The sequence below is a fragment of the Scleropages formosus genome, chromosome 20 (genome assembly GCF_900964775.1).
Source record: "Scleropages formosus chromosome 20, fSclFor1.1, whole genome shotgun sequence".
NCBI classification, from domain to species: domain Eukaryota; kingdom Metazoa; phylum Chordata; class Actinopteri; order Osteoglossiformes; family Osteoglossidae; genus Scleropages; species Scleropages formosus.
In genome coordinates, this window is record NC_041825.1 from 8580290 (window position 1) to 8603498 (window position 23209).

Genomic DNA, 23209 nt, shown 5'->3' on the forward strand with positions numbered 1-23209 from the left:
AGCAGCAAATTCTGCTTGTTTTCTGAGTAATATGTTACAAATTGCAATGTTTTTAAAGGCAGCGCACAAGATAGTTTTCCAGGTTTTCAAAACCAAATAAACACTTATAAAAAGATCTGTATTTAGGTCAGTCTCTTAATTTGCATAGATAAACCAATACCCTCATTAACGTAGACAGAATGTAAGAATGCGAGGTTTACGAAAAGCGTGGGCTGTAAGAGACTGTGTTCAACTGTGTTCATATACGAAGAATATATGTTTACAGGAAGCTGCGTCAAGTCGGTACAAAACACATGACCAGGAGACTGATTGTTTATTCATAACTCATGATAAAAACGACAAGCACACATGCAAATCGGCACAAAAGCTTATTAGCGCATTCGTCCTTAAACTCCTCATTAGTTTCTAAGCATTGTATTCATGCATTAGCACAGCCCATTAGGCATTATGAAAACACAGGCTGCATGATTCTATTGGTTAAAGGAGTGGCTCACGATTTTCACACGCCTTTATCCAAAGGGACTGGGTTTTAGGTTCACCGACTTACAGTTATTTATTCATCTTACAACTCATTCATATATTTATACAGCAGGGTGTTATTTCTATTAGGGATAAGAATTTGATCAAATGTACTATAGCAGGAGTGGAATTCAAACCCATGGCCTTTGACTAGAAGGCAACAGCACAAAGCACTACACCTCCTGGTGTAACATCCATCTGTACATTGACATTTATTCATTGAATTAACACCTTTCTCCAAAGCAAGTTAATTCCCCATTTACACAGCTGTGTAATTGTACCGGAGCACGTCTTCTACGGTAAGTACCCTGCTGAAGGGTAGTAGAGCTGGAGGTGGGATTTGACCTATGAATTTGGGTCCAAGGTAGCAGCTCTAACCAGTACACAGCCAGCTGTTCCACTCTATCTATCTATCTATCTATCTATGTCGCATTGTCTGACACAAACTAATTAAACATAAAATGTTATTTCGAATGGGGGTGCGGTGGGTTGTACCGGGTCCTGCTCTCTGGTAGGTCTGCGGTTCGAGTCCCGCTTGGGGTGCCTTGCGACGCACTTGCGTCCCGTCCTGGGTGTGTCCCCTCCCCCTCCGGCCTTACGCCCTGTGTTCCTGGGTTAGGCTCCGGTTTGCCATGACCCTGCTTGGGACAAGTGTGTAAGTGTGTGTGTGTGAACTTATGGGCAGAGATGTATGACTGTACCAGACCCGGAAAAAGGAACCCTTTTTCTGCATTTAGAAACGGACTCAGCGCTGACATGATGATGTTACGCCGAACACGGAATATTTTGAAGACATGTGACCCGTGTTCACGTAGTCCAGTCATGTCTTACGCTCGGACGGAAAAAAAAAAAAAAAAAAAAAAAAAAAAAAAAAACTGCGTTTCACTCTCTCTCGCTGCTGTACTTCAATCGCAGTTCTAGCAAAGTTGGTGAATGTTTTATGAAAAGTGGAACTTGCGGAACCCGTATCGCGAGAGGGAGGGGCGCGGGAAGCCCCACCTACTCGGAATCGCCACGATCACCTCCCCCAGGTGCGGGGAGGCAGTTTCGCTTTAGCCGATCCGATCGTGCTTCTGCGCTGCGTCCCTCTTCCGCGACTCGCGTTCTTTTCCGCCGCCTCCGTTTGCGCTTCTCCGCCGCACGTGCGCCCAGCGCTCCCGGGGGACAGCGTCATGGCAGCCGTGAAGGCGCTCCAGCAGTGGTGCCGAGTGCAGTGCGAGGGGTACCGGGACGTGGCCATCACGAACATGACCACCTCCTTCAGGGACGGACTCGCCTTCTGCGCGCTCATCCATAAGCACAGACCGGACCTCATGTAAGCGCGGCCCCGGCCGGCCTGTCGCCCAGCAGCGTCCGCCGCGCTGACCGCTCCGATTAGCGCTCCGGTTTGCGCTCCGATTTGCGCTCTGATTTAGCGCTCCGGCTCCTCCGCAGTTTTCGTTCTCTGACCACGCACTCGCTTTGCGCTCTTCTCAGAACATGCGAGAGTCCTGCTGGTGTGGTCGGTAGAACTTAACCGAGCCCTTTGCTTGTCAAAACTTGGAAACTTCCCTCCTCCCAGCTGCTAACTTGGATTGAACTTCTAAGTGTGTTTAGAAATGTATTTTTTCATTATTATTACTACTACTAATGTTAATGTGTATTAACTGTTTTCTTTCTTCTACACTTGAACTGCTGATGTCCTGTGATGTAACAATGTAACAATTTGTAAATTACAGTCATAAGGGGTTGTGCCCACAATAATATAATATCCACCCCAGGATTTGTCTGCTTTGAGTGCTGTCTGTAATATTTTCATGATTCCCCCAATCCTCGAAGAGGTGTTACACCACTGACTGCTTTAAACGACCTACTTGTTGTTGGGATAAACAGGATGAGTCCAAGATTTACTTTCATTTTCCATATGAACTTAAGGCTTGTCTTCTCCTCCACCAGCTGGAAAACATCACTATGGTTGAATTAGTGCGGTTGGCCGCTGCTCACCCTGCACTGTGATTTTGAAAGTCTTAGAGAATTTCCCAGCAATATTTGGATTGACACCAATGGACCCTCTTCATATTTAACTGATTAAGGCATTTTTTGGCATTAATCAACAAACATTGGAAACTGACAACATTCAGCCACTTCCTTCATGGTGTGTGGATGGTGTGTCCTGTTAAACACTGGCTCTTGTTATAAATGTCCAGTCAGAAATATTTGATGATACAGTTTTTTGTTTTCCAGTTTATATTTTGTATTCCAGCTAATGCCTGTTGTATTTACATACCTAGCAGATTACTGACAGCAAAGTGCTCTCAGAAGCAAAATAAAAGCGTGGGTCTACTTGAATTTGACTCATTTCCACAGTATTTACATTAACATTTTTGTTTACAGCTTGTGTCTGGTGTTCCTGAATGTTGGTGATCAGTAACATGAGGAACACTGCACATGTTTATGGAATAGTGATATATTGGAGGAAATAACATTTTCACACATTCCATTTTCATGCACTTCAAAATTAAGAGAAAAATATTAAATGGTTATAAATATGTATGTACAGTATATGTATATTTAAAGTGTTACATATACTCTATATGTATATTACTATAGCTCTGTCTGTGACTCTTACATAATCAAGCCTATAAATAAAATGAGGGAAACATAAAGCTTTTATTGATAGGGAATTACAGGTTGAAGAGACTTTGGATTTAAGAACACACTGAGTTTCGAACAGACTTCCGGTTTTAGTTGTGTTTATAATCTGAAAGTATTTTTTCCACTGTTACATGGTTTCTATTTACTGTCTGTTAAAGATTGAGTTTACAAGTCTTCAGCATATTGGTGTGTGAAAGGCTTCATCAATTATAATACTTTAAATGTACTTTTATCACTTACTTTAATGCTTCTCTATTAATTTTGATCTGACACATTTTTTTTTATTATTATTTCAGAAACTATGATTCCCTTCAAAAGGAAGACATTTATGAGAACAACAAACTGGTAATTTTTTTCAGTTTTTTTTTAAACATGTAACATTGTATTGTTTTGTGCACCGTATCTGTAAAACGTAGTATCAAGCAACCGAAGAGCTACTCAGAATTTAACAAATTGATACACTGGAAGCTGCTCATAAAAATCAGTTCGTCTTTACATGGGATCCTGCACAGGTGCCCTCTGTCATTTCAGCCCTTTGTGTCGGGCTAAGGCTCCATGTCATTAAAAACCAGCGATACTTAGGATTTTCTTCTGCTCAAAATCAAAGAAAACTTCATTAACCCAGAAATACAGGCAACAGTGTTTCTCTATTAAAGAAATACTATTTTAGTGCAGTGTTCAGTTTTCTGTAATATGGATTAAAACTGGAAACTTTTGAAATATGGATTAATATGCAGAAAAAATTGGTGTCAACAAAATTTGCTATAAAGCTTTATATATTTTCAGCCTGAAAACACTGACTAAAGACATATATTGTGCTCTTGAAAATGTTCTAAATTAATATTAATCTTCTGGTTGGCTAGTGGGTGTATTTAATGCATTTTTAAACATTTTTCCCTAGGCATAATTAGGCATTTATTTGTAAATTGTCAAGGCTTCACGCCCTGTTAAAGAGGATTAAATCATTTCCTCTGTTAAAAAAAAAAAAAAAAAAATGAAGCGAAGCTCATATGTATAAGAAAACATGGATGTATTTGTCTTTACCTCTGCTGTGTAGGTGAAAATGTTGGAGAAAAAATTCATGAGCAAACAAGTTGGTCAGGACAGCCATGCAGAAGTGAAAGTGGTTTGAGTGTCTTCAAAGAAAACTGAAATTAGTTAATAATCAATTTTAAAAGAATGTGTCCAGTAATGTGAGTCGGAATTCGACTAGAGCTCTGCGCACATGTACGTTATCTCATTTTATTACGCTGCCTTATCAAAAGGTAGGCAAAGGGTAGGATCCAGATATTACTCCTCAGAGATTTATTAAACATTCCATAGTTTCACATTGAACAGTTTTTTTTCTTTTTGACAAGTGTTTAGTTACTTTGTTTTTCCCCACTTTATTCATAATGTTTTCCAGTTTCCTTTCCTATTTATGTAGAGTCTTCTCTAATTTTCATTCTCTTCAATTTACATTTTACAATTTCAACTTCCGATTTTACAATTTACAATTTCTCTCTAATTTACATTCTCTAGAATGTAAATGTCAGTGATCTGGGTAGCTATGAACATAAATATACAAGTGCAAGAAACAGTCATTATTGTCATGATATATTGCACACACATACATACAGCATCTGAAACCGCTTGTCCCCTACGGGGTCGCGGGGAGCCGGAGCCTAACCCGGCAACACAGGGTGTAAGGCTGGAGGAGAGGGGACACGCAGGACGGGACGCCAGTCTGTCACAAGGCATCCCAAGCGGGACTCGAACCCCAGACCCACTAGAGAGCAGGACCCGGTCCAACCCACTGCACCACCACATATATTGTGTTATGAAAAAATTGGTTACTTTTACATTACCACTTTTTTTAAGGGGCAAAGCTGATATGTGAGTCCATATCATGCGACTTTTTATGCAGTTTATGATAGTAAGGGAATTATTAAGGTAAGAAAAAAGTGTTTTTTTTTTTTTTTTTTTTACATCTACCAAAATAAAATGGAAGTAGCCTATGCTGCTACACCTTAGTATTTGGTGACGGTGCAATCACTGACCTTGACTCTCTCAGCATTTGGCACTTCTAAGTTGCCTAACTAGTCATGTAAGTTGAAAGTGAAATTTTTTTTAAAAATAAACACAGGAAATGTATGTAAACACTAACAGAGTGCTGTGGTTGTAAAGTTCAGGATAAATTTGGTCTACTTCCCCAAGCTCGTTGGCTTATTGTGGCACAGGATGGAATGTCTTTTTGCCCCATTGTGTCCTTCTGAGAACGCAAATTTGGGCTTGGGGTTTAGATGATTATCGGGTTTGGGGTTCTGGGATAAGAATTCCAGGATGCTTTACTACTGTTTACTCCTTGCAGTGCTCATTTGTCACTTTTTCGTACTTTGTTGTCTCTTCCTATTGTCATACTGCTTTGTCCAGAGCCATGAGACATTTCTTTTCTTGTGTGGAGGAGTTTTGGTATGAAGTTGTCCTCTGTGACTTATTATGCAGCTGCTGAATATTTCAATAGTTTCTTAATGGGACAAGCTTCATTGCCTTACAAGAGGTACGAGTCGCTGGCTTTCAGTGTAAACCTTTTTTTTGGGGGGCTAGGGGTGTGTTTTAATGTGATGTACATTTGCATTTATTCAGTCAGTTGATACTTTCCTCTAGTGCAGCTTAAAATGTCAAGCTACTAAGTTATTTGCCTATTTACATTCCTTCATTTAGCTGACACTTTTCTCAAAAGCGACTTACAGTGTTAAGGTTACAAGTATTACAGTTACAAGCTTACAATTATTTACCCATTTGTACAGCAGGGTAATTTTTACTTGAGGAATTTAGGGTAAGTACTTTGCTCAAGGGTACAATAGCCAGAGGTGGGATATGAAAATAGGTCCAAAGGTATGCTACCTGCTGCCCCGTGTGAAAATGTAAAATACTAGAACACTAAACTAGGTACGTACTAGAAACAAATAGGAAGAATATAACTGGATGGACCAAATTAACAAATCGGCTTCAGCTTTATTGAAGGACCACAAACTATTTTTTCCTGAATCAGAATTTCGGAAGAACTTTACTCACATTTTACCACTTCCATTGTAGTCCTAGGCCAGAATATGTTGGGTAATACTTACTCATACTTGGCCTCCAGCAAGTACAGTTGCTGGAACTCTCCAGCTACAAACTGGCATAAGTGAATCATATTGTTAATGGGGCAATGAACACGTAGAGCCACATGTTAAGTTCAAAGTGGGTGTCACAAGGCTTTTGTATTCTCAGTGAACATTAACTATTTGTCTAGAGATCCTGTATTGTTCTTTTTAAAGAACAATGCCATTACTTGATGGAATATATACTGAATGAGATGTGCTGCATTGTAGGAAAATGTCTTCATACCCCTTTATCCCTATTACAAAAACGTGTGAATTACATGGCTCAGATGGGAAAGGTTATCTTTCAGACCTGCGAAACAAAAGTTGGAAGGTTTTTCTTTTTTTTTGCTCCAGTCGGAGAGAGTGACTCACAGCCGGGAAATTTCCATCGTCACGCTGGAGTTTTGCCTTGTCATGGCATCGCTGGTTTCAAAATATAGGAAGTCACTGAACCTCAGTGGTATGTTAAAAACACTTTAGTGTTTGCGGTTAAGTACCTTGTGCTCCGTACAGTTGCATCTTGCTTTGGAAGCTATTCAAACGCACGTAACACAGTAGTATCTGGGGCTCGTAAGAAACGAAAGATTTGTGTCTTTGCATTTTTCAATAAGCATTTCCCTGCTGAAGAGTGATTTTCGTTTAACACATTGAAATGATTAGTGTGTCCTGCTTCAGTAACATTCTTTAAACTGAGAAAAATGTGCAGTTATTTTCTTATTTTTTGAAATGTATAATTTTAAGAATACCTGGTGTGATACCCATTCCGGGATTCTCTGTATATTCTAATTTACAATATGTTGTGTACTGAAAGTCATTTACATATGAACTCCTACAAACTGATGAAAAATAGGGAACTTTTATATTGTTTTACGGGTTGGTAATTTGTTGAGGAACATGTTGCAGGTCTTGCTTGTTGTTTAAAACAATTTAGTGCATAGATTCATTATGAATTAGGATTACTGTCAACATAGGGCTACTTGTCGAACACGTCTAGTCAGTCAGTTCTAAAAATACTGTGCTATTTCTGTATAGAACAGCCTCTTTTTACTGTGATCATCAGGGATCAACGGTCACATAGTTCAGGAGGAAGTCATTAAGCTTAATATTACTGTAATCCTACAGTAGTTCTAGGAAACAAACCCAACATGTATTTGCCTTCACGGTCTCCTTATTTCATAGCTGAGGTGCAGCTCTCAGTGTCATTTATATTGTCAAATTCTTAGCTGTCTTGCAGCCCTGAGATGTTAACCTGAGCGCGTGATGTTTGTGATTTAGAATTTCCAGTCTGATAATTTATGGACAAGATGCTTGACTCTTGTCCTGTTATTGTGGGAGAAACGCGCACAAAGAAAGTTTTTAAAACTTTCACTCTATAATGCAAAGATGTTTTTGTTAGTTTATACTTCTGTGAAAAAGTATTTTCATGTACACCAAGGAAGTGACAGTAAAAGCTGGTGTCAAAACAGCTACAAAAGAGAGAAAATTGGAAAGGAGGGAATTCCTTTCACAGCACAATATGTACAGCATACAACAGAAGTGAGTACACCCTTGTGCAATATCACTTAAATGTCAAATGATTCAAAATTGTATCACCTCTCAATAAGTGCATAATTTCCAAGTTGACAAGCAGAATATTTCCTCTTTATTTTTATTGTGCAATAAGTTGAGAAGATAAACTGAATGATGGAAATCGAGTTTTTTTTTTTTTTAAGAATACGATGTTAGCACTGTTGTGGCTCTGTCAGTAGATCGAAGCAGGTTTTGTGTTGCAGGCGTTCAACGTGGCAGAGGAGAAGCTGGGGATTCCTGCACTGCTGGATGCAGAAGACATGGTAGCCCTGAAGGTCCCCGATCGTCTCAGCATCCTCACCTACGTGTCCCAGTACTACAACTACTTCCATGGCCGCTCTCCCAGTAAGAACACCTGTGCTTGTGCAGTACTGCCTCAATTCATTCATTCATTCATTCATTCATTCATTGTCCAAAGGGACTTGAAATATTAAGCTCAAATTTTCACCCTTGTTGGACTTTTTCATTTTTTTATTGTTTTACAACGTTGAATCACATCCAACTTGGCAGATCTTCAGCAGTTTTGCAAAGAGGAGTAGGCAATAATTTCAGTGTCACGATGTTCAAAGCAGATAGATATTCAAATAGACTCAACGCTGTAATCGCTGCCAGCACGTCTGTACTAAATATTGTCTTGAAGGGCTAAAAACTTATGCACTCTGTTATTTTAATTCAACAGTGCTGTAACACATTGAAGAAATATGTTTTCGCTTTGACATGAAAGAGTATTTTACTGTTGATCAGTGTCAAAAAGCCTCATTAAATCCAATGTTGTAAAACAAAGGAATTCGGGGGGGGGGGGGGGGGGGGTGAACACTTTATTGGTACTGCATTTACAGTTATATACCCATTTTTTGCTGGATGTTTTTACTGTGTCAGTTCATGGTAAGTAACTTGTTCAGGGGTATTACAGCAGAAGACTGGATTTGAACCTAGGTCTTTCAAAGTATAAGGTGGTGGCTGTAACCACTATGCGACCTGCAGCCCTTATTGTATCTACATGTGATGCTGTAGGTGGAAGCCTGTGGTCAAAGTAACCTGAGAGATCATTCCTTTTTCACAGATGTTTATGAATATGACAAACACTGAATATAATGTAATGAATATAGTGCAAAGTTCCTCCTATAAAGCGCCGAATAGGTTGAGTTCAACATCCTCGAGCACGAAGCTACAGCAGGCAACTTCATCAAGTGTTTAGGATCATTGATTTGGCATATAAGCTCAAACACTTATTTCCCATCTGTCTGTTTTTCAGTGTTCACTTTTTGAATAATTAGACACTAAATGGTAAATCCAACACAATCAGACAACTAATTGTAGCCAATACTGGTTCCATTAAGGCTTTTAGTGCTCAGATGTGTTTTACACTTCTGTGCGCGCGCTGCATTGATTTACTGATTTCTTTGCCGACTTCAGTCACGCTTCCCCCAAGTCCTCAAGGGAAGGCCTCAATAAACATTTGCATGGATATGCTCATTGACCCACATCTTTAAAAGAGCCCAAAAATGTTCGGCTTGATGTTTTTGCACTGGTTTTGCTTAATTTAATTTAAACAAAGTTTTGTTTCTGAGAAGAATCCCGATTGCTCAATGTCCGCTCCGCAGACACACACTGCGTGCTACCTCTTGTTTTCCTGCAAGCTGGAGTGGTTTGTTTACTGCAAAATGCTTCTCGTAATTTTTTTTTTTAAAGCTGTTTCCACAGCTTATGGATGTGATCAAAGGTCAATTAGAGGAATGAACTGACTCAGTGTAATGGTACTCCAGGATTGGGTATCGCCATATTAACAAGCTGTTGTTGACACTCCTCATAATGCCATCACCAGCTAGGAGAATTTCCGGAACGTGGGCGGGCTCTTGTCACAGTGTTAGGAGTCAGAATAACATCCATCAGAGAAAGACTAAGACTTCACTGTGAGCGGGGTACATGCATATATTTTTTTAAAATTTTTTTTAAGAGGCTCTATATTCCAACTTATTTCCATACAGCTAAAAGCACTTGACCTCAGTTAACATGGTGCTTTTCCACCCAGCCATACACATGCACACACCCACACATACACACTGCAAAACAGCAAATAAATAGGAAGATGAATGAGTAGTTACGTGGCAGTCAGTGGAAGACCAAACATCAATAAGTACCCAAGATGTGTAGAGCATCATCTCTCCCTATTTGGGTTGTAGATCATTATGTTTTATGCTTATTTTCTCCTCTTCATCACAGAGCCTATATAGGTATGTTGGTTAATCTTATTTGGAGTATAAATGAGCAATTTTTCAGTATGCCTCACCCCAAAGAAAAAATAACATCATTAGAACATTACCAGTGAAGGCCATTCAGACCAGCTTGCTTTTTTGGATATTTTATCTACTGCTGATTGAAAAGAGTCTAATGAATATAAAGGCTGTGCCTTCACTACATTTATAAGAAGCTTGTTTAATCCTCCATCACCCTCTTATAAATTATTTTATTTCTGTTTTAACTCGGCCATCAGATAATTTCCACGGCCTCATTTGCTTGAGCAGTGATGGAGGTCCCTCTGGATTTCCTGTACTTTGACAGTCTCTGTGTACCCCTTTACCATGTTTTTTCCCTTTTGTGCGCTTCTTCTCCAGTTGGAGGGATGGCTGGTGTGAAGAGGCCAGCAGAGGACTCCAAGGAGCAGCCACCTGGGAAGAAGTGCGAGCCTGTGGTTGCTAAGCCTTTCCCCGGCAAACCGACTGCAGACAGCAGAACGCCCCACGCAGTCTCGCCTTCCATTGCCTCCACGGTTACCCCCAAGCCACGTGAAACAAAGCCGGCAGAACAGGTAAGACCCCTCTGCGGGACGGAGTTGGGTAAACAAACAAGGAGAAGACTTTTGCGGCCTCAGCGAAGGAAGGATTGTGACGTAACGGCAACAAAGTGTTTGCTGAGTGTTTAGTCTTTAAACACTCCTAGTCCTTGCTCTACATTTGATACCAGCTGATGACCTACAGTTCTGTTACCTTTTCCAAAACCCAGCCCTGTCATGATATCAGCACAGTGCATCATTTTTTACTACAGGGCCTTCCTACATTGTGGACGTGCCAAGCAAACACCTTTATTTTATTGTCCATAAATATCAAGGACTACTCTTCGCTGTACTACTTGACATGAGGCTAAACTTAGCAGATATTCCACTTTTTATCCCTGTTGCATTATGCTGTATACATTTATTTTTTTTTAGACTGTCTTAAAGTAGTACAAGTTTTAAATATATATGTAAACATAGGTAATATAAGGTTTTAAATGTAAATGTAAGGAAGATGAAGCACAGCTACAAAGGAGATACAGAAGAGGTAAATAGTAATTCGGGAGGCAAACTTGCTCACATACACCAGAAATAAAATACTAGTACAGTAATTGTATGCACATGCTGTGGTAACACCATAACTTCATTTGAGTTGTTAGTATTGTAGAATATTTTTGTGAAAAACTAAGTTGACTTGCAGTTGGGTGGTTTCTGCATTTTTGCCTTATGAACAATTACAAGAATAAATGACCTTTGTAATTGATGGTTGGGTGTATGTAGGTGTTTGTTACAGATTAACAGTCGAATGTACATGGTAAGGTTTCAAAAACACCCTTTTCTATTAACACAATGTTTTGTTATTGAAAAGTGCAGTCTGTATTTATAATCAGTTTCTCACCAGGTTGAAAAAACCAGAATCGTGCTTCTAAATCAAGCTTCTAAACATAGCTGCATTACAGAAATATTCCCTAATGGTGAACAGAAAGTGATAATAGCACATTTAGAGATGTTATCGACGTTTTTTTCGTTTAATTGCCCTTTAGATTTTATTGCATAACTGAATGCATATTGGATTTTATTGCATAAATGAACATTGCACAAAAATATTTGCTTACTCTGATTGATCAGATTTTTTTCTTCTTGTGGAAATTTTTACTTGAAAAATTTTTTTTTTTTGGCTCAGATGTTCAGCTGAGAAAACCATTGACTTGAGTTGAACACCCTCTAGTGTGGAAGACCTTCCACGATAAGAATTTCAGAATACTTGTTTAGTTGTTTATAATAACAGTATTTGCCTACCAGAATGCACTGTAGTTACTAAATTTGTCTTGTCTAGTATATAAATTATTTGAATTTCTCTCCTTCTAACTGAGAAATTCTCCTTATTCACCCTTCTTACAGGTTTTAGTGGAGCACTCCAAGAAGGGGGGAGGGACTCTTAGTAGCACCTGTGCTGTTTGCAAGAACCATGTTCACCTGGTCCAGCGACACCTGGTGGATGGGAAGCTGTACCACAGGAACTGCTTTAAGTAAGATCTCAGGGCTGTTACTTGTCCAAACTTTTGGTTTAGAGTTTCGTTTTAAAGTTTGTCGTACTGATGTCAAAATGATCTACGTCCATGGAAAAAGTATGATAAAAAAATAAATTCTAATTCAATATGTGCTATAGGTGCAAAGAATGCTCCAACATCCTGCTCTCTGGGACATACAAAGCTGGACCGGAACCAGGAACCTTCATCTGCACCAGTCACCAGACCCCCCTGAAAGGGAGGGAGACTTTAACAGCAGGACCAGCAAAGACAGGGCCGGTGACCAACAAAGTGGCATCAGGCTGGGCAGCGGTCAATAAGGAGAGTAGCCCCACAACCCAGCCGTCCACTGCAAACACGAGGCCCATCAACCCGAGGCCCAGCAGCGCAACCCCCACACCCGTCAAAGCCTGGACACCATTGGCCGAGAAGACCCAAACCGCTCGGCAGAAGTTCTTTGAGTCCCCCGCCAATGCTGCTGAAAACTCCAAACCCACAAATCCCACCCTTGCCTCTCGGTGGCCGAGTTTCTCCACCGAGAGTACTGGTACAAACAAGGTGCCCCAGAGTGTGGAGGACCAGAAGAAGGAAAAGGCCAAGTTGCTCATATCCAAGAAGCTAATGGATGAAAACTCCAATAACAGCAATACAACCCACAGCTTGGGACCGAAACCAGCAGACAACAGGTTAGTTCACATAGCACGTGTCAAGTTTAAACTTAGCCGATTGCAAAACCAGATAGATGTTTGCCAAATCCTAACAGTCTGAGATCTGCTGCTTACACGTTCGCAGCTTCATGAGCATTTTTTTGTATCTCCTACTACGTACAATAAGCTTTGTTCAGAAAAAATTTTGGCAATACCTAATAGAACATCAGTGGAGTAACATAAGGCAAGACGACGATTAACAGGTTGAGCTCTGGGTTTACTTGCGCTTTAGACAGATTCAGGAGAGCAGTTTCAGTTTGGTGCTGCGGCATGTTGGTGCTGGTCTGCATTTTTTTCTCTGTGTAAATATTAACAAAATGTCAAGCCCACACAGGGCCGATCTTTATACGTCTCACAGTAACAGCACAAGATATGGTTTCTGATGTGGCAAAAGTGGACATACTGTGGTTCGGTTAGAGCGAGGTGGTAATAGCAAGAAAGTAATTATAGCTGCTAATAACTGGCTATAAGAGGAGGTGCCAGCCAGTAGAAGTGTGTGTGTGCAGATGAGAGGAGATGAAAGGGGTAGGAGACCTAGTAGTTGCTCCGGCAGCTCAGATGTGAACAGTCACTGAACTTCAGGGACCGCGGCTGATTTGAGCTGTAATCTGGTAAGCTCCCTTAATACCGGGCATCATAGACCAGATTTAGTAGGGATTTCTAACCCAATCTTAATTAGTAACGTTATTTATGAATGAACAATAAGGAGTTACTTCAAACCTAATCGTAGGGTTTCTTATCTCTTCTAAAGTGCAAAGCAGCCATTCGGTTATGTTACTGCACCATCATTCCAGCAGCTGAGCAAGTGCCGTCACTCTTCAGGATGCTTGGTTACGATTGAGTTACAGGTCAGTTTCACCAAACCATCTCCTTAGGCTGACCTTGGGTTCGGACACGCCCAGCTGGAAGAAGGATCAAAACAGCCCTGGGGTCACAGGGTTGAAAAAGGTGGACTCTTCTTCTCCAGTTGGGAGCACTACCGCAAGCAAAGGGTCACCGTGGTTAAAGACCATCGAACTGAAGACTTCTGGACCTGCAGGGGCCCCCTCTGTGAATAACAAAGGTAAGCATGACCGGACGTGACTCTTTAATAAATGGTGTTGCAAATGCCACCAGGACAGATAGAATGGATATTCGTGGGTATTTTCTTATTACAGAAAATTATTTCTTACTCCTTTTCTTATATTTATGCGGGATATGTTTTGAGTAACAATCAGTTTTGCTTTTCTTATGTTACAGATGCTGCCGTGTCGGAGTCTCCATCAGACTGGCGATCCAAACTTAAACCTGTGTCCAAAGGGCCAAAGTATGTTTTACCCCCTGCGGTCCAGTTTCTGGTGTACTTAGGGGAAGGTGGTGTGGTCGGATGTGTTTACACTGAAATTACTACAAGAACAACCCTTTCCTTTGGCTGGTACCTTTTAGTTTGGCTGTCTGTTGTGATTGGCTACTGGAAATCTCAGCCATTCTTTCAGGTCCTTAAACACAAGAGAACACAAGCCCTTGATTCATTCTGGAAACAATGTGTTGCCTACCACTCCCCAACAACCTTTTACATTACATATATTCATATAGCTGACACTTTTCTCCAAAGTGAGTTACACTGTTAAGCCACTTACAATGATTTAGCCATTTATACAGCAGGGTAATTTTTACTGGAGCAATTCAGGGTAAGTTCCTTGCTCAAGGGCACTACAGCAAGAGGTGGGATTCGAACCTGCAGTCTTTGTCCTCGTGAAGCTTCGTGTGAGCCGTGCCGTTGTTTTCACCACCTCAGGGTCAAAGCACTTTGGCTCAATCGTGTCCCGTTTGCCCATCCAGGCTTACGGAACCGCAGGAGTCGCCACTTGCCGGCAAGACAAAGGCCACCCATCAACCGCCCAAGACGCCATCGAGTGGACCTGCCACTTCCACCGCTCCTTCTGCAAAGCCCAACAGTCAGACAGCACCGTCTTCCGAGCAGTCAAGCAACGGGTCTGGAACGGGTTGGGGTGAGGCCTTGTCCCCCCACCTTTCCTCACGACCGCTTTGTTTTTTTTTTTGCTCTCGATAAGGCTGCGTCACCCAGGCTTTCACACAGCCTCCTTTTTTCATGCGTGCTGCTGCGGTGGTGCCGTAAATGAGCTCCAGCAGGGTATTGGAGTGAGCGCCACTGTTTGTTTAATGCTGCTGCCGCCACCTGGCCAAAGCCCCCATGTGCAAATGGCAGAGTAGCTCCTCTAAAAGGGGGTGGCCTTTTTTTTTTTTAAAGAGTTCCTCCATTCAACAGCGATTTGTTCTGGTCCGCTACCACGAGTGGTCTGGGCAGCACCCGTAGCCACGCTTTCTCCCTTGGCATTTTCATCATGTGTCCTCACATGCATGAGACCTCACCTGCTCAGTGTCACATACACCTGCTGCTGTCACCGCTGGGTCCTTGAAAATGTTTAACATTCATTTAGGACAAATGCAAATATTTATATCTTCCGGTAGTCCGTGGCATGTCTGGCTGGTATTTTGATTTATTATTTCTATTCCCTCCCCACAACTTGTCTTGTTTTTAAAGCCAGCGAACAACGTCTGATGGTTTAACAATCTCAGTTTTCTATTACAGCGCTATGTTATTCAATTATCTTTTCAGGTTTTAAAAATGGGAAGGGTTCATCACCCGCAAATACCTCCAAGCCTGAAATTAAGTCACCTAAGGTATGTTTTAACATATTAATTATACTGCTGCATGCTCCGCGACTTCCTGATGTGTGTTTATGACGGAGGAGGAGAGGGCTGGTATTTAGAGAAGTGTGGTAAAACAGCCGAAGGATACAATTATCTTCAGATAAAATGCACAGGAGACAAAGCTTTGGAAGAATTAAGTTAATTGGCATCAACTACATATACAGTTTTCCAGTAAGTATCTTTTTATTTTTTTCTGACTTCAGATCTATCTTCCTGCAGAGTTTTTCTCCCCCATATAACAACAAATAATACATCCAAAAAACTGACTAAAGGCCACACGTTGACCTGATCATGTCCATCTACAGTTCTATTTGTTCTGCCTTGGGAACAAAGAAAGTATCTTTAACCATATATAATTTTCTAATGCATTTTTTTTTCCCAAATGCAAAATTGCCCTTATGCAAAAAATAAATTCAAAGTGCAACATAACATTTCACCATATTATATTTCAAAGCTCAACTTGAGTTTATATGTATGTTTTGTAGGCCAGACCAGACTACATCCCCAAGGAGGAGATCCTGAAGGAGCTGAAGGAGATTGAGGACAATCTAAATGATTTGGAGAAGAAAGGAGTGGAGTTGGAGAAACGACTGCGCCGCTGCGAGGAAGGTGAGAGTGTGTGCGCGTGTGTTTGTGTCGGGGGTGGGGGTGGGGGGCGGTCTCCCCTCCCTCTCCATTTCCGCAAACAGCTTTCTGATAGCTGACTGACTGGAGCTGACAACAAGACAAGGGTCACCCTTCTTTGGGGGAGGGGGCGCACGGGATCTACATTACAGGCGGATGTGTTTTGCCAAGGCACCTGTCACACTTTAATATCCACGCATACGCAGCATTCAGCTCGGGTGATTACTGTGTTATGCCTCGGATCTGCAGTAATACATACCTGCGCGAGCTGAGATGTCTGGAAATGAGTTGAGTTACCTTTGAGGACTGCGGGGATGTGAACAGGTTGACCCGATCGTGAGGCAGATGTCCTCCTGTGTTTTGAATTTGCGGAGCTGACAGACGCTGGGGAGACTCTCCACTGGGCCGTGTTGGAATAACCTCAAGGAAAAAAAACACACACAGAAAAATAAAATAAAGAAAGCATTCAAATGAGAGTGACTTTGATTTCAGATGTTTTAAAGTTGTGTTTTCTTTTTTTTTCTTTTTTTCTAAAGTGGGTTTCGCTCAAGTTATATAGCTCTCTAAATGAGTTCTGTTCTCCTTTGTAATTTATAGGCGTTTGATTAATGTGACCATAAGCCCTACGTTGAGGACACACGGAGATGGCCTTTATAACGGCGATCGAGATTAGATTTTCTCTATGGGAATTTGACAATTGGCAGAGAGCATTTAGGGAATGTGGCGCTAGTTTAGAGGACGGATGTAATTTGTAGGGCATGTAATTCCCCCTGAGATAATTTATTTCCCAGTAAGTTGGTAACTAGGTGGCTGCAGCCAGTCTTTGGATTTAATGCACTGTTTTATTTCAGTCTTTCACAAAATGAAGTGAGTAGCCCCCGTTCACCAGCACGTCCGTCTGTGAGGTTCCGAGCGGCCTGCGAGATCTGCCCCCTGCCAGACTAGGGTGGGAATGGAGAGAAGAGGCCTATCTGGGGCTGAGATCTGGGTTCCACTGTTGCCAGGAGGGGTGCGACCCAAAAAAAGGTTGAATTTCCAATCGCCCGAGCCAAATGAGCTGAATGCGGGGTGCGACGCGAGGCGTCGCTCTCCTGGCCTTCCTTGTAGCCCCTTCTCTCTGTGGGATTGAAGTGCAGGATGGAAATATTGCAGGGGAACTGCTCCTGTCCCCGGACACAGGGAAGAGGGTGTGATTGCTCAAGCCAAAGTGACCTTGAAAGGGGCATCGGCTTCATTGCTAACGCTTTTCCTCTGCCCAGACGGTCACCTGTCCACCTGAAAACACGAGCGCAGATTTAATGAAGGCCTGGTGGTTCTCACACCCCTTACTGTCAGCCCCTGCATATATTGTTCTTAATGACATTGACCATAATGTGGAAACCTGGGGAAATATTCAATTACAATAATAGAATTCTGAAATTGCGCATTGTTTCCACGTTACCCTGCCAGGCCTCACGCGAATGTTAGACCATAAAACTTGTTCTCAATTTCCTCCCCTATGATGGGGGTCTCCTGTGGAACAAAACCTTGAATCATCTTCAGATGTGGCCTTTTCCGAGGAAGCATTCCTCGTCTCTGTGGACTCAACAGCGGTTTAATATGTTGACATTTGTTTTGTGTTCCAGAAGGGGAAGAGGACGTCTTGATGGATGATCTAATGGTGGACTGGTTCACCCTCATCAGAAATAAGCAAGTTTACATGAGACGAGAATCCGAGCTGGTCTACATGTAAGATATTACCACCTTCTCGAAGAAGCAATTCAAGGCAACCCCCTGTTGTCCACTTAGAGGTTGTGTTTTGAGACAAAGTAAAGAAAACAACCTTCTCCCATAGTTTTTTCCCCCCTCTGATATTAATTTTTACACTTGATTTGGATGAAAGCCCCTGGAGAAATAATAACCTAATGTGCTATGTTTGTTTGTATGTGTGTTTATTTATATTCAGAGCAAAGACTCAGGATTTGGAAGAGCAGCAGCCAGGTGTGGAGCAGGAGCTCCGCAGGTTGATTGAGAAGCCAGGTATGTAGTCATGGTTTACTGAGCAGTTTGTCATCAAATCCTGCTGACAGTTGGCTTCAGTAGGGCTCAAAGAGCTTGACCTGTGGGTAGACCGTTATAGGGTCAAATCCCAAGAGGAGACATGTTATTCAACCCTATGGTAAGATACTTCCAAAGCCTATCCCAGAATTGCTAGGTTGAGGGAGGTATACCCTGGACAGAATACCAGTCTATTATAGGGTAGCCATGCACACAACCACACATGCATTCAAATAGCACAGGCAAATTAGTCACCAATCCACTTGAAACACATCGGTGGATGTAAACATGTGGATGACGTGCCGACTCCATGCAAGTAGAACAGGGATCGAACCTGTGCCAGGTCAGAGAGTCCAGGTGCTGTGGTATAGCTGCACTATCTGCTCTACCACCGTATTAGATAAGAGAGAGCTGGGGAGGGGGCGCTGATAGTGTAGTGGTTAGTTGCTGTCTTAAAAGGTGAAGGTTGCCGGTTCAAAGCCTGCTTACTGCTGTAATACTCCTGAGTGAGGTACTTACCCTAAATTGCTCCAGTAAAAATTACCCAGCTGTATGAATGGGCAAATAATTGTCTCTTTGGAGAAAAACATCAGCCAAATGAATAAATGCAAATTTGTAACATCCAGCTGTATAAATATGTAAGATTCTAATGCAACTTTGTACAATATTACATCTACAGTAAGTGACATAAGTGACTAGTTTTTTTTTTTTTTAATCTAGTAAATGAGGAAGGGATTTTTTTCACTGCCCTGCTGCAAAATTTGTAAAACGCACTGGTTGTATGTGTGTGTGTTTATATGTGGGTATATGTCTTGTCTACTCTACACTATGAGCCATTGTGAACCGAAACCAAATTCCTTGTATGTGTGTGCATACCTGGCCAAATAAATAAGACTATGATTAAAATGATTAAAATGAAAAATGAAAAAAAATTCTCAGTTGATGCTGGGTCGGTCCAGGTAATCATGCTGTCGAGCAAGTCTTGTGGGGATAGGGAATGTGCTCATCATTGTGAGGTATGATGATGTACTTCCGTTGTACTGGGGAAAGAGCTGAGTCTCAAGTGCCTGTTTGCTACAGAACACTTGAAGACTTTGGCTGACAGGAAGAGGGAGCAGGAGCTCATGGAGAAGCTGGTGGAGATTGTTAATGACAGGAATGCCATCGTGGAGGGGCTCGATGAGGATCGCTTGAGGTGAGTTAACAGTCTGAGGGATCGAGGAACTGGATTCAGGACCTGAAGGTTTCAGGTTTAAATCTTGTCACTGTTCCCTTCAGAACATGGTACAGAAATGGAACTGTTTCCGTAAAAATATTTGGCTCTGTGGATGAATAAAGGGTAATATAGCTACAGGGCAGCAGGTGGCGTAGCCGTTAGGGCTATTGCCTTGCAATCAACAGACCTGGGTTCTAATCTCTGATCCTGCTGTTCTATCCTTGATGAAGATACTGAATTGATAAAATAAAATTACCCAGCTGTGTAAGTGGGGTAAATTACTGTAGACAGCTTAGCGTGCGAACGTTAACACTTTAAGTAACCTTGGATACAGGTGTCGGCTAAATAAATAGTAATCTCTGTATTTTCGCGGGACGCTTTCTCCTAAGAAAACAGGAGCTATTAAATATAAGTGAAATCTCTGAAGATGTTCAGGGTCTAAATAAGAGTTTCTGTGAGAAGCTGTAGAGGAAGCCTTGCTTGCTGAGTATTTATAGTTGAGAGGCTCGCTAGTCTTCGTCGTAAAAATTGAAGCACGGTGCCGTCGCCAAAAAGGTATCGATAGATGCACTTTATGAAGAAGCTCATCTGAATGTTCCATGTTGTGTTTTGCTTCTGCTCTTTGTTCCAGGGAGGAGGAAGAAGACCAGCAGTTGAATGAGATGATGAAGAACCTTGGTGAGTGTTTAAGAGGTCGACAGAGACCACGGAGCACATTGTCACTGCTGTCGGAACAGAAAGACGCCCATCGTTTCCATTTGGTAGCAAATACCAGCTATTAAACTTCAGCAGCATCCCACACCATTACTTATTACTTATTAAAATAGTTAATGCATATTTCAGTTATGCATTCCATTTGTACTAATGACCCATAATGACTCCAGTTCCATCTAAAGTCCGCTTCTGTAATGATTTAGTTTTTAATTAAAATACATATTGGAAAACACATGCTTGCTATTATGTATAACTGGTCAACTTCTGGTAACCTTTTTCTGTAATTTAGCCAAATGTTGCACTCATTTGCAATTCATGATTGAAAATGGTGAACTCTGAAATGCAAAAACTTTTTTATTGGAATTATAAATTTGTAATTTTCGTTAACAGGGCTCTATTTGAAGACCCTTGGTCATTGTATAAGTACGGCTGTTTGTGAAGCAGAAGCAAACTTGGATTTGCATATCATACATTTTAAATTACTTTGGTTGTTTGTTCGATAGCTACTCTCCACCATTCCGCTGTTGATATATACATATATAAATTATTACAGTCTTAATATTCCGTATTCCATTCCGTGTGTAGTTCCCGACCCCAGCCGTACTACTACACTTGATTTCTCATTAGAGCAGGTGTAGGTGCCCTACATTGAGAAGAAAGAAGACGACTTGAGTCATTTGAATTAGCAGTAAAACAGAAGACTCCTTCGTTCACCACAAATCACTGTCATGCATTCACAATACGCTGCATAGTCTGCAAAATATTACCTCCTTATTCACTATAGGTGCCGCCACACAACAGAGCTGTGGTTTCTCAGTACTATGAGGGATATGGTGCTTTGACCGGTCCTCAGTGTTAATTGTCCAGCCAATTGTGCCTTTGCACCTCAAGATCAGTGGAGTCTTGGCAAACGCTGGTCTTCTGTTCCCCAAACCCCTGTCTTGTCTCTAAACATCCATGACTTTGGCAGCGTGTTGTTAGTGTTTAGCGGTGTGAATGACAGCTTTCCCTTTGCACTCTTGTCTTGATTTATTGCTCGGTGGCTCTTAATGTTTGCCAGCTCCACTGGTCTACCACAAAACTCACCAAGTAAACTCACTTTCCATCCCTCTTAATACTGCCAAGAGCTACAGGTCTAAATATGAATACAAATAAACATTTTATATATTCCCTGATTAATATTTACGCTGCTCTGAAGCATTTATGGCCTTTCCCTGCCGAAAAGTTACGTGCGAGTGCCAGCGGTTTTCACGGTAACGTTTCGCTGTCTTTTCCTAAAACAGACGTAAAGAAAAACAAAAACAAGAAGAAGTCACCCATCACCAAGTTCTTCAAGAGGTAGAATAAAGACTCTGTGGAAGGCTGATGGGGAGCTGTGGGGAGAGCGGTGTGGAAAAGGTCCGTCGTAGGCGCCGCCATCGTAGGCGCCGCCATCCTCGGCAGCACGCGCTCAAATGGCATCCGTGGAAAGGGTGTGTGTTTATGTACATGAAACATAAAGCTGCTTCTAAGATTCATCTAATGGGGTCCATGCTGGTGACATTGATTATCTGCGCTTTAGAGAGGCACATCAAGCCCCTTAACTCTGGGGTATATATTTGGCATCCGACACACATTGCAATGAATTGCCAGTTAATTGCTCACAATGGCAGAGCTGTGATGCGCGATTCCATATGATTTGGTCGTCTATGGTAATCTCCTCATTTTAACATTAAAAGGATTTTGGAATATCAAACAGGCGCTGCTTCTAATTCCGTAGCTTTCAATGAGTTGTCACCGGCTTGTTTTACTCACCGTTCAAGGTGATTCATGCTCTCTTCAGTTCCCCGTAGTAAAGATGTTTACAGCCTTAGCAAAATGGGAATATTGGCAGTGGGTCAAATGCCACTTTTTAATGCACCTAATCTTGTTTTTTCTGAAGGTTTTCTTATCCGTTTAATACAGTCATTTGAATTTTATAATTGGTAGTTCATGCCAGGACCTAGTTTGGTGTGGTCTTAAATGAACTCTGCAAAGTAGTATTTTGTTACTCGTCAAAAGAGTTTGTTTGCATCCCTGTTGACTGACACTGGGAAGACTCTGTAGAAACTGGTCATTTTCTCTGGTAAACAGCAGCTGTATTTAAATTAAATTCATAACGCTAGGAAGCACGTTTGTGCTGAGGGGCCGCGCCGTAAGAATGGACGTATTTATGTTTTGTTACAGAACAAATCAAGGTTTGAAAGTGTGTGGAAGTATAAATGATGGGATGTATTGACTTGATTCATATTGGATCTTGTAGGATGTTGCCCTCCTCCAAAATAATTTGTGTCATGTTATTTAATGACTATGAATTATGGTTATGGATTATGAAAGGCTACTTTGATGACTTTACGTGCTTCCTGGAAAAGTGAAATCATGTTGTTCTTCTTTGTGGAAACACACTTATTTTTCATGTTGTGTTTTTTTTTTTTTTTTTTTTTTTTTTGCAAGGAGTACTGAACAGACCCCAATTCATTTCTCAGTGGAGTGTGGTGAAAAAGGGGGGGATGATGGGAGGATTACTAGCACTTGTGAATCAGAAGGTGGCAGTGTGGGGTTAACTGTAGCGGAACCTTCCAGGCCACATAAATTGGCCACAAGCTTGCCGCTCATTGTTTCACAAGTTTGTGTGTGTGAGAGATGCACATTACAGCACTGTACATACAAGAAACTTTGGGAAAAGGCATATTTTCTTAATGGTCCATGTATTACCTGTCTACTACATTCCACTCATGCGTTTGTCCTTCCTAGTTCTGTGCTACATTGTATTGTTTTCCTCTGTTTCGACACATTTAGGAGATGTATAACTTTTACATTTTTTTTTTTTAAAAATTCTCCAATGTTTATTTTATGTAAGGATTTGCATATCTCTTAATGAAATTGGTTCCGAGCAGTCATTGTGAAGGATCAAAAGAATTGCAAAATATTTTATTTGTTTTGATTTTTTTTTGCTGTCAACAACAAAAAAAAAGTACTAAACTACTATTAAAGTTCAGTTAGAGACCATGTGGAAATGTGTGATT

At 41.3% G+C, this 23209-nt stretch overlaps 1 protein-coding gene across 2 annotated transcripts; it reads left to right on the plus strand.

The window, feature by feature from the left end:
* The first annotated feature begins 1429 nt into the window (after positions 1 to 1429).
* On the plus strand, positions 1430 to 22592 carry micall2b (mical-like 2b). 2 transcript variants are annotated; one of them, XM_018738791.2, is made up of 16 exons: positions 1430 to 1834; positions 3450 to 3498; positions 8054 to 8195; positions 10466 to 10659; positions 12025 to 12152; positions 12293 to 12838; positions 13735 to 13922; positions 14099 to 14165; positions 14681 to 14850; positions 15480 to 15544; positions 16060 to 16183; positions 17824 to 17926; positions 18144 to 18217; positions 19316 to 19430; positions 20083 to 20129; positions 21449 to 22592. In XM_018738791.2, the coding sequence occupies exons 1-16, from the start codon at positions 1692 to 1694 to the stop codon at positions 21505 to 21507; spliced, it is 2214 nt and encodes a 737-aa protein (XP_018594307.1). In that variant the 5' UTR covers positions 1430 to 1691; the 3' UTR covers positions 21508 to 22592. The 2 variants fall into 2 exon arrangements, with proteins under 2 accessions (XP_018594307.1, XP_018594298.1); XM_018738782.2 differs by lacking the exon at positions 21449 to 22592 and having other exon boundaries at positions 20083 to 20346.
* Positions 22593 to 23209: the final 617 nt, after the last annotated feature.